The 11743-nt window shown below is 31.9% G+C and overlaps 1 protein-coding gene and 1 long non-coding RNA gene across 2 annotated transcripts; one reads left to right on the top strand and one right to left on the bottom strand.

Moving 5' to 3' along the window:
- On the bottom strand, positions 1 to 3624 carry LOC136984184 (uncharacterized). The gene is made up of 3 exons (XR_010882161.1): positions 3484 to 3624; positions 1358 to 1483; positions 1 to 81 (listed from the first exon to the last, which is right to left on the bottom strand). It is a non-coding gene; the product is annotated as an uncharacterized lncRNA (long non-coding RNA).
- On the top strand, positions 1799 to 11094 carry LOC136984182 (dual oxidase maturation factor 1-like). Its single transcript, XM_067281116.1, has 9 exons — positions 1799 to 1859; positions 4495 to 4689; positions 6341 to 6398; positions 7425 to 7559; positions 7641 to 7703; positions 8340 to 8493; positions 8775 to 8986; positions 10077 to 10446; positions 10516 to 11094. Exons 2-9 carry the CDS (start codon positions 4522 to 4524, stop codon positions 10595 to 10597), a joined length of 1242 nt encoding a protein of 413 aa, XP_067137217.1. The 5' UTR covers positions 1799 to 1859; positions 4495 to 4521; the 3' UTR covers positions 10598 to 11094.
- Positions 11095 to 11743: the final 649 nt, after the last annotated feature.

The following is an 11743-nucleotide window of genomic DNA, read 5'->3' as shown; positions in this document are numbered from 1 at the left end:
GATTTTTTATTCGTTCTAGATAAATATTAACAGAAATTTTCAATATTTCTGCGAAATCAATAGCCCTTTCACGTTTAGTACCTAGTGTATAAATATTATTAGATTAGTAAACAATTAATTAATATTTAAATAATTGCTCTTTAGAAAAATAAATGATAAAATAAGTGTATATTATTTTAAAGGAAAGCATTCCTTTAAGGATCTCTGTCTTCTCTAAAGGGAAAAAAAGAAAGATAGAGAGAATGCTTAAATCTCATCTTTTATTGTTCTGATGATGTTTTTGACAACGTAGGCGACCCGTAAGTTACCAAAATAAAAAATAAAGAAGGTCATTGTTCACTGTTTGTTTAACACCAGAAGGAAGGCCCCAATGGCAACTCGTGTCCCAAGCAATAAAAAAGTTGACGAACTTACTTTCGTCGGCCATTGCTATCCACTAAAATTTACAACCTCCGGTATTTATTGTCAAATAATTTAATGTCAAATTAAAATACGTGAATAACAAATAATAGATTTAGATACGGCACGTTGGTGGATATGTATATACAGATTTCACCTTCACCTCGTTATAAATAAGGCATCATTAAGGTCAACAGTCTATTGTGATCCAGACTAGTTCTTAAACAACTGATCTCGATAAATAAAAATCAACATTCGCATTCTTCGCATTCCCTCTTTAAGGGGAAGAGTCCAGATGAATTACTTTAATCAGTAGTTAGCAATTCCGCCACTGTAACAATAGCTGAAACGTAATCCACGTGGCTTGTGATCTGCACATCTTCGCCTGAGAAACAACTCAACTATTGTTACAAATTCAATTGTTTTGTTTAAACGGTAATATAAAACAGTATCATTTAAATGTTTACTAGTATTTTATATCGTTATAAATTGTTATTTTATAACCATATAAAATGCCATAAAACCTTATTTGAGTTATAATTTCCCTACAGAAAATTTTTTCATATTCTGTAAAAATTTTTAAATAGAATAATATTATTATAAAGATTATTATTTAATGTATTATTTCTAGAATATTTATATATGCGAGAAATTCTTTAAAACGCTAAATATTCTTATAATTTTTTTTATAAATACAATAATGTATCTATGGGAACATACATGCACATGCCCTATAAATAATTATTCGTAATATAAATTCCTCTTGATCCTGTATGAATTTGTCAATGGTATATGAATACCTAGAAATTTATAAATTTTATTATAGTATCATGGCCGGAGTTTCGGAGAATATGAAGGGGCATTGTCCCAACATTGATGGGAAAAATTATTGAATTTTGAGTCGGGATGCATACATTATTTATAAATATACGAATAATAAATAATTAGTTGTAATTACCCGTAATTCTTAGAGTGACGTTTATCGAAATGCCTCTAGGATCAGTGGTCACTATCCTCTCCCTCTGATCTTTTTTTCATGCCCCCAAAGGAATAGGCTATATCTCTGGTCATAGTAATAATATTCCTATACAATAATATAAACCACTCTTACGAGAAATCTATAAGTAAAGTAGTAATATATGAAAAAAACTAAAACACTTATAAAATGTTTAAAGACAAGAGAAAAATGATAAAATATTTTAAAAAATTAACAAAACTGATAAAATATTCAAATGAATTAGAATAAAAAAATAAATAAACGATTCATAGACATAATTTTTTATTTATCGAACGTCAGAGATTACTTTATTTAATTGTTTAACTTTCACTTTCTTTTCGTTTCAAAATTGCGATTGGTGAGGAGATTAGTGACGTCATTGCGGAGAAAGTCACGTTATAAGTTGACCATGAAAGGAGTGTGGCTGTCAGATTATTGGCTTCTATGAAACGGTGTAACTGAGGTGAGCTTCATTTCTAAATTATTTTCATCATTATTCAATGAGTTTTCATTTAGTTATTACCTTTTTTTTTTTTTAAATTGAATTTATTAATATTCTTTATTTTTATATTTATCAAAATTTTTATAAATTTTATTAAATTTATTATTTTTATTCGAGGTGATTTTTTTAACATTAAATTAAAAAATATATACATTTAAATTTTTATTCAGTTTCTGTCTGGAATTGTTCTTATTAGAAGGAAAATTTTTATATACTAAATTTAAAAATATCGCGTAATAAATATTTAATTTTATACATTTTAATAAAAAATTTTAAAACTATTATTATTATTATTATTATTTAAAATAAATAAAAAAATATATACAAATTTTTAATCACTGGAAACTAAAAAATTTATATATTGTAAAATATTTCGTATTGGACGATTAAAAATTATTTATATCATTGTTTAATAAATAAAATATTATTATAATAATTAATAAGTTATCTTCATTATAGTTTAAAGTTTATAAAATTTTTAAATTTAAATTATTCGTTTTCGCATTTTTCTTATTTAATAAGAAATTTTGACTGAAGATGGCGACACAGTAAAATTTTATATATACGTAAATCTCGAGATACACTCTAGAGGGCGCGATGATGATTTATCACATCAATACCGTTATTAAAAGATTAGCGAGAATGATTTTTTAAAAATGTATAATTTTTATTAAATATATTTGTTTATAAGAATTTTATTAAAGTTTTGTTAACATTTAAATTTAAATAAAAAAATAATTATCAATTTTTACTGTGAGCTTGACATGTGAGCGTTTATGTTATAGTACAGGAGTGGTCTCTCTACAATACATTAAGCGAAACCATTCATCTTCGTCTGTTAAAAATATAAATAATTTAAAAAATTAAAAAGCTTTTCAATGAAAAATAATGGCTCACTGCAGTTTAAATACGATTCACTGATAATAAATCAACAATTTTTTCCTCTGTGATAGCGTAAAGATGATCTTAAAGTCAGGAACAAACTCTTCGAACGTAGCTTTAAAGTCCTATTGGGTTTTACACTTAAAAATTACCCAAAAGGACAATTCCAGAAGCGTAATTAAGCGATGCGCGACGTTAGAAACGAATAAATAAAAACCCACTGAAAAAAGTTTAAAAGTCAAGTGAAATCCATTATCTTTGTATGAATTCCCTTCACGGAAAATGATAAGAAAATTGCTGTAATAAGTCATGGAAAAAAATATTTTTAACATGTCCGAAGTGAATAGCTTCTTTGACGTGATAAAATTTAAATTAATTCGTTGAGAATTTTAAAATTTCGGTGAAAATTAAATGGTTAATTATCACGGCGAATTGTTTATATAATTTGAGCGATACACGAGGAGATGGCATAATTAAGAATTACCGAGAATCGCATGTCGAATACATAGGAGAAAAGTTAAGAATGGGATGAATTCATTCGATTAAAATGTAAAATATCTTAGAAAACGGTTTAGGATTTATCAAGTAAATGAAAAGTAATTTAATCATATGATAATTATTGTGGATAATTACATGGAATTTGAGGCATTGGCTCGATTCACCATGCCGACTGTAATAACTAGTTTCGTAAAATATCGCTTACCTGTTTTAAACTACTGCTGTGTTATTAAAAATACTGTGGAAAATATTTTAAATATAATTAAAACGGTTTCGCGTGAAGAGAATTAATTTTAAAGAATATTAATAATTAAATTAAAAAATCATTTCGAGTTACGCCAACAGATGTCGCGTCGAAACTAAATCTGCCTTAAGCGTTTAGTGAAATACAGTATTAGATTCCTTTAAAGAATTTTATTATTAAAAAATAAATTTAATAAGCTTTTAATAAATTTTCGAACATGGCGCCGTTTCGTCCATTAATTAATTGCCCATTACACTAATTGAAATGACGAGTAATTTAGTTTCCACACGCGACATTTTTTAATTGTTTAAATCGATGTCTTTTATCGTTACGATATGTTAAAGATAAGTTACGGCATGTTAATGGGAAGAAATGAACAGAAGGGCTGCGGGTGTAATCTTAACGAATAGGAAGCGAAAATCTTCCGCCCACAGAAAAGTTATCGGTCTAATTTATATAAATGGAAAGATGGGAGCGCGTTTCTCTCAGGCAAGTCAACTGCCTTTCCTGCAAACTAGGTACGGGTAGATGCCGGAAGTGCAGGTAAAAGTAGGACGATCGCATCGTCGTCGTTGTGTCGGTTCGCAACCAGTCAGACTTGGAGTTGTAGATGGAAAGAACTGCAGGTCTTTAGAAAAGGATCTGCCTGTCTATCTACTGCCGATATCTTGGGTCTTTCATTTTGCAACTATCGCGCAGGCGTGTTGGATAATCCGTTTCCGATTGGACCGTCGTCACCCGTGGCCCTTGACACCGTTTCCGGTGGTGACGTCTACGGGGCTCGGAATTATGTGGGCCACTTTCGGTGGCTTTTTTTCGGTTTCTCAATCGGTGCCCGAGTCGGCTTACATTAAAAGTTTGACACTCGAGGTGTTCGACAGTCGACCGACGGCGGCCCATGTTCGAATATCTGCCAGACGTTCCGTACCGTCGAATGTGTCATTACGGTATCGCTTTTCTTTATGTGTTTAGTTATTATCCCGTATACCAGTTCACACCATGCTGAAAGGTTGGTTCGACGCTTTTCGGACGAACGGTGGACCCACACTCTATAGTTTTTCAAATAGAACTCCTGTCGTAGAAGATATTCGCAACATCATCATCTATGTCAGCTTTTCTACCCTCTTCTTGGCATTTTTGATCGTCTTTCCTGGGATTAGAAAAGAAGTAAGTATCTCAATTATAATTATATTTATTATTTTAAACTTTGAAAATCGAGGTTATAACCCTTACAGTTGAAGTACAATTTCGGGAATTCCCACACCTGACTCGATTATGTTGCCCCATTTGGTGCGAACGTGGGTAAAATTCGAGGACCTTGACCTCTCGGTTTACCTTGTCTCTCGCCAGTTTAATTATTATGTTGTCGCATGTAAATAAAAAAAAAATTATATCCATTTTTCTATTTTCTTTAGTGAGAGTTCGAACCCACGATTCCTTGTTATTCGTTTTCTGTAATTTTAATATTCATTACTCTGCAGATATTAGAAATATGCAAAAAATCGTGTCGAGCTTATTGCTTCCGATCGATCGAGATAAAGTGTGTTTATGGCCGTGTACTTATTATCTACATAAATTGTAGGTTTCTCAAGAAATTTAATATAAATTGTAATTTGTAGTTGTCTCAGAGAGATATTGTTTTATTCTTATCTCTTATTGGTGCTGGGTACTGGGTACGTTTCCAATAATCCTATTGTACGAAGTGAAATTTGTAATCACACTTATAATTGATGACATAAATTTCGACTCTTACATAACAAGTGCTAATTAATTTCTACGTTCTGCAATTAGTCTATTGGAAAAGCTATATAAGCGGTTGACAATAAGAGGTTAAAGGTTATTTATTGATTTGGAGAGGAGATCAAATTCATATAAGAAAATGCGTAGACAGACTTCCGGGGGGTCCTTCACGTAGTCTTACGAGGCATTTCTTATGACCTATTTCCTCGTCAACTCAAGCGATATGCTTACAAAACACGTTACTAAGCTCTTATTTATCCCGTCATCGATAAACGTTTTGTACATATGACTAGCCCCCATTTGTCTCAAATAATATGTAATTTTCGACGCCAGAGAGGAAAACTATTCGTACATCTTATAAAGAGATTTTAAAGTCCGATTTGTGGCACCCGAAGGCTGTTTTATAAAAATAGGCCAAGGTTTTACCACTTACACGCTCCTTATAAGTATTATACAAGAGCTATATAGCTATTAAAAAGTATTTTTATGTAAATGACTTGGAGCATAAAATTGTCAAAATTTGTAATAATTTCGAGGAGTCTGGAATTCTTGAACGCTTATTTACCTGTCTGTTGAATCAGCTGTTTGGGGTCACTTTCCCTATAAAAAGCTTTTCACCACTTTTCCTTTTTTTCCCTATGCTATAAATATCGACTAGCATCGCCATTTTGACTCTGTAAATATTTGATTTCAAAAACTTTAAATTTTAATTCTTCCAATCTCCAACTTGTCGTACTGTTTATTAAAGGCCACTGACCGTTGTTATTATCTTGTTATTGTCCGATTTGACCCTATCTACCTATTGTTCTTCGGATTCTTTTCGTTTATGATAAACGACTCGTTCTAAAGTCCACCTCGTCAAACGGATGTAGTTCTTAATTACAATGAAAGTGAAATGAATGCAGCTCTTTGCTAATTTACTACAAAAACTTTCGCTACTTGTATCAGTGGTGACCACTGATAAATTTTCTACCATTCTCATTTATTAAAAATTATTTACGCTATTTTTAAAAAGAATAAAGTGCGCGTTATACGCGAATTTTCGTCTTATATATATAATTGTTTTTTTCTTTTCCAGAGGCTCTCTACTTTTATTTCGGTAACTACCAGTCTATTTGTTGGAGCTGTTATTCTAAGTAAGTACGACCTGTTAAATTACTTCAAATTTATTTATTAATTTTGTTTTTTTGTTGTTTCGTGATTGAATTAATGATTATTTAGTATCGAAAATCGAGCTAGAAGTCGTTTTGTTTCCGGTTACTGGGCGCACCCAGATATAGAATAACGATTAATTCTTGACCCGATTTTTCTGCCGGCCAAACTTTCGCTGGCCCGGGTCGCTCGCTCACTCTGTAATCGACTTCCTGTTTTGCAACTTCCGCCAAAAATGCCAGTCTCTTGATCGTCTCTTTAAATTTTACCGTCGTTAAATGTTGATATTTTCATTTTTTAAAAAGTAATTAAGAAGTGTATAAACTGTTTCTAAGCATTTATAAAAATCTAGAATGCAAAACCGTGCCCTGATAACCGCTTCCTAGTCACTAATTTTGGCCTTTATATCTGAGTCCTATATTCCTAGTAAACTTCTAAAGAAAGTACAAAAGCCATTTCCGGCTCTGGAACGATTGTTTTTTTTTTCTGTTTTTGTTTTTTTTAAAGAAATTATTTGAATGCTTTTGAACTTTTCCGCTTCAACGTCGATCAAGTTGTTTTTTTTAATAATTATTTATTGGTTATTTAAAGAATCAAGTTGCCAATGGGTCAATAATTTTACCCTCAGCATAAATTAATAGAAAGTTGTCTATTTATATATTAATTATCGCATTTACAATTGATAAATTTTTATTAACAGAGGTGCAAGTTGAAATGCTTTAACAAGTTCAACCCCCTGTTATTTTATATTTAAAAATGTGTAGTTAACGGGTACATTTATATAATTATACGAAACTGGTATGACAAGAGGAAGTTAACGAAAGCACTTCACTTTCTTCTGAATTGTTAGTCCATCATCTGACCTGTTTATTCCGCAGTAGGGACAGTAACCTCTTCACGTGCGTAGATCACACCTTATCCGGGAAAAAATCTCCACGTGATCAGAAGGGAAAGTCGCGTTCGAATATATTTTAACCACGATTGATAGAGTGTACATTGATTATTTTCAGTATCAAATTACGGCACGGATTGGCACGTGGCACAAACAACAATATCTAGTCCGTATCGTGCATTCTCCAGAGAATTAATAGTTGCCAATTTGGGAGTCAGAATCGGACTCAATAGCGTCAATGTCACTCTACAAGGTAAGTAAGACATTAATCAATTAATTACAACATATCTATACATATTCGTATTAATTTATATGCATATATATTTTGATTTAGCCACGTCTATTCACCGTCGTAACGAAGAGATTAACTACAACGAAAGGTTCTACTGGATAGGAGGTAACGACATATTTTCCCACGGGTATATGGTTATTTAAATTAGTCAATAAAATGCGATTATGGTTATGACAAATGTCGCTCCCTGTCACCTAACCAAAGGAGGAGGTGTGGTTAAAATTGTAAACAATAGAGGCAAATAGAGCGACGAGAAACTCTGTACCTGTGACAAATTTCGATGAAAGTAAGTTTTCGAACATCGTTGCACGCATCAGCAACACGTGTCGAAGCGTGCAACTCTGCTTAGGAGAAGGCAGTGAAAGGAGCCAAAGATTTTCTTTACTTTTGATTTTTTTAAATCCGGTTTTTCGTATTAAGTCGAGCGTGTTAATTGTAATCGTAACGTAAGCTGGATATTTATTATCTCTTAAAATTTTAATGGGTATTATGAACGATTTCGACACTTCTTAATACGGTAATTAGATCAAGGCTGGGTCTATTCGACTCGGTTTTGGTCACAGAGCCTATCTAAGGCAGCCTAGATTAAGTGTGATAAAGAAGGCCGCTTCACCTCCTCCCATATCGAACAATGTTATCTAAGCCTCATAATAACTAACCGATCTGAATTTCTCTTTAGGTTCTATTGTTTTGTAATGTTTTAAGTTACTTCATGTTTACATGAAATTTAACCGATTTCAGCCACAGAATTGAAGATGGAATATAAGAAAGCTCTAGTGAAAGGATTGCCATATCCTATATTAACAATAGCTGAATATTTAAGTCAAGATTTAGAAGGTTTTTGTTGGGGAAGAAGGTATAGAGAAGCTGGTTACTATTCCTACATTTTACTTTGGTGAGTTCGCTTTCCATTTCTTTCTTGGCGTGCGACCTTGAAATCAATTAATAATAATGGGTGTACTATTGATTACTCTTTCTCTTCCTGAATTGCATAAAAAAGGACCTAGAAAATCGATCATCTAAAAATATTTACGCTTCTTGCTTTTCTGATGCTTTTAAATCCTGATCAACGCGAAAAAAATTATACGGAAATTTCGTGATTTGTTTATATTTTTTTAAATGTTAAATTCTTGTTAACGGAAGAGTTTTATTTTCTAAATTTTTCTTTACATTTAGGGCTGCCTTTTCCATGTGGTTAGTGATGAATATTCTATTGTGTGCCGTTCCAAGGTACGGAGCTTATACCTTGCAATTAGTAGGCGCTATTATGCTCTTCACAAACGCCATTTATGCTCTTTTGTTGCCAAAGAAACCTTTAGTTATACCATTCGAAGATACGAAGTTAACATTTCGATACGGATGGTGTTATTGGTTGGTGTTAGTAGCAGGTGAGTCTCTTTTCTTATTAAAAAATAATATAAGAAAATCAAAACATTCGCATTCCACATCTGAGATCGGCGCCATCTTGAATATAAATGCGTCTCCTTTCAAATCGTTATAATTTCGCATAATAATTGTTATAAAATTTGGATCAATTTGTAAATTTAAATATCACATGATATATCTTAGTGAAGAGGTTTTAAATTTAGTGGAGTATTTTTCTGTCGATACGACGCAAAATGACGAGATGAAATAGGATAATGAACTTCATTCCGGGTATTTATTTTAGAAATTATATGCCTCAAAGGTCTAGGAAAACATTATAATCTGCATCCCGCAGCAAATAACATTTATTTTGAAATTCAAAATATTACAATTAAATTCTTATGTATTAGACAAAAGAATATTATATTGAAAATTCTGTACGGTACTGATTTTTGGTCCCTTTCTTGAGCTGCAAGACATGCATTCCTCCTCCAATTATGGCAAAATGAATGAAGGTATTGTGGTAACACACCAGAGGAATAACAAGTGTTTACTACGTATCAAATCAACAATAACATGTTCAACTACAATGTAAATCAATCTCTAGCAAGATGTTTATGTAGGCTTATACCGCACAGGTTAACGCACCATACTCACTGACAAAAGGAAAGTTTTGACCCGTGGGTGTGTGTCTAATTCGGTTAAACAAGATTTTTAAATACGAAAAGGGTTTTTCCAGTTATAAAAATAGAATGGAAGAGAATATAGTCAATTCTGTGTTTACTACTAGAAATCGAGTGAACGAGTGGGCGTTCGAAATCCCATTCGACTCCTCTCAAATAGGTCAATGTTCTCAGATAGAGAGCTCGCCCTTGTCCCTCTTTCTTCCACGTAATAATTGACGTCATCACTACCCGTCTCTAAATTGGGCCACGTCATTCGATTAGAGAATTCCCAAATTGGATGAAGTTCTAATTTTTGAATAATAATTTGATTAAATATTTTAAAAAAATCGTCATTCGTATATTATATTATAATAAAATATCATAAGAAAAATATTTCATATTATAATATTATATACAGCTTAACGTATTATATGATATATATTTACAGGTGTTGTAGCAATTTTGGTAGGTGCCACTATCACAATATTGGACACTCTGTATCCCAACAAATTTTCCACTATTCTGGAAGTGGATTATGATACTCCATACAGATATTTCGTGGGGCAAGGAGCGGCAAGCCCCACTCCCGAAAGAAAGAGATTAGAAAGAACGTCTGTCAAACCTGATTCTCTAATGGGGGGATCGGAAGATAAGAGGGCAACATCTTCGGCTCGTGCTGCTTACGAGAATGAAGCTTTCGAAGATGATGGAGACATCAGCACCATCATCAATGGTAAAAAAGCGGTCAGTTTGCACCATTTTGGAAAATTCGCCCAAAGGGAAGCGGCCAGGAAAGGAACGTTTTCTGCTATGCAGAGGTACGTATATTTACTATTAAATAAGAGTATTTTACAAGAAATTTTATTAATTTTACTTTTTTTAAATAGAAAATTAACAAGTTTCACTACCGATAGTCGTCCTCGACCCACGGATGTGAATATAGATCTACAGGCTGCTGCTATGTGGTAGTATTGAAATTTCAATTTTTCATATATTCAAGAACTGCCATAAAATTTACAAAGACAGTATTCTTATTTATAATTCTTTCGCAAAGAATCATGTTCGACGCGTCACTTTCATGTTCGTGTATATAAATATATATATATACATATATATATATTCAAGTTGTGCAAGAAGCCCCATACGAGACGTCCGTCCATGTTCCTAACTTGTTCTATCATCTTTAAGCAATTTCCGGAATTACTAGTCAGCGAAAGATTTAAGCTCATCAAGAAGAGAAAAGGAACTGTTAAATACTCTGAGATATGGATTCAAATTTTATTCGAACAGCCAAATGCTATATTTTATGTTTTCAGCATTTGTTTAAAGACTTTAAAAAACTAAAACGAATTAAGAAAACGAACTAAAATACAAAGGGCTTTCTCCATGTTAAATAAAAAAAAATGATATTTGTTTTGTTATTGTTTATATCACAAATTGTTAAATAAAGAAGGATCTCGTCTAAATTTCAATTTCTTGAATTGAAAACTTCATTAAAAAAACAGCAATTTTCCCAATTAAATGCAAATAAAGATTTCTTACGCAAAACATAAGTGACAAATGATTACGAAGCTTCGACATTTTACGAATTAAGCGTTAAGTGACCTAATTTTTCGCTTTTAAAAAAACTCAGGTATTCATTTTCCCCCGAGCACCTGTCAAATTTTCAGTAATAATACTCTTAACTTCAATTTGTAGCATTTTAAAAATTCTTCGAACGCGAATAGGCATTAAAACCGACGTTTTTTTTTTTTTTTTTTGTTGGTTGATGACTTTTAACACGAAAGTATGGAGCGACGTCATAAATAATCTCTATTTATTCCATTAAATAATAACAATTAATAATCTAAACGAGATCGTGTACGGGTTTACATGTTAAGTAACGTAATAAATAGAAATATGCAACTTGGAATGATGTTTTAATCCAAGTGAAATCAGTTTGCAGATTGAGGTTGAGATGAATCATGCAAGCTTCTTAATGGTTCAATCAGTGATCCATCATAAGTTTAAACATAAAATATACTTTCGGATGTCTATAAATCCAGTCTAACTTTTAGTTAATTCACTTAAAAATTGTAATCCTATAATAAATTTATACTAATATTGATGATCTTT

Source organism: Centruroides vittatus, unplaced genomic scaffold (genome assembly GCF_030686945.1).
Source record: "Centruroides vittatus isolate TY-2023 unplaced genomic scaffold, ASM3068694v2 contig_905, whole genome shotgun sequence".
In the NCBI taxonomy this organism is placed as follows: Eukaryota; Metazoa; Arthropoda; class Arachnida; order Scorpiones; family Buthidae; genus Centruroides; species Centruroides vittatus.
The sequence above is the reverse complement of the archived record's forward strand: the minus strand, read 5'-3'. Positions and strand labels throughout refer to the sequence as shown.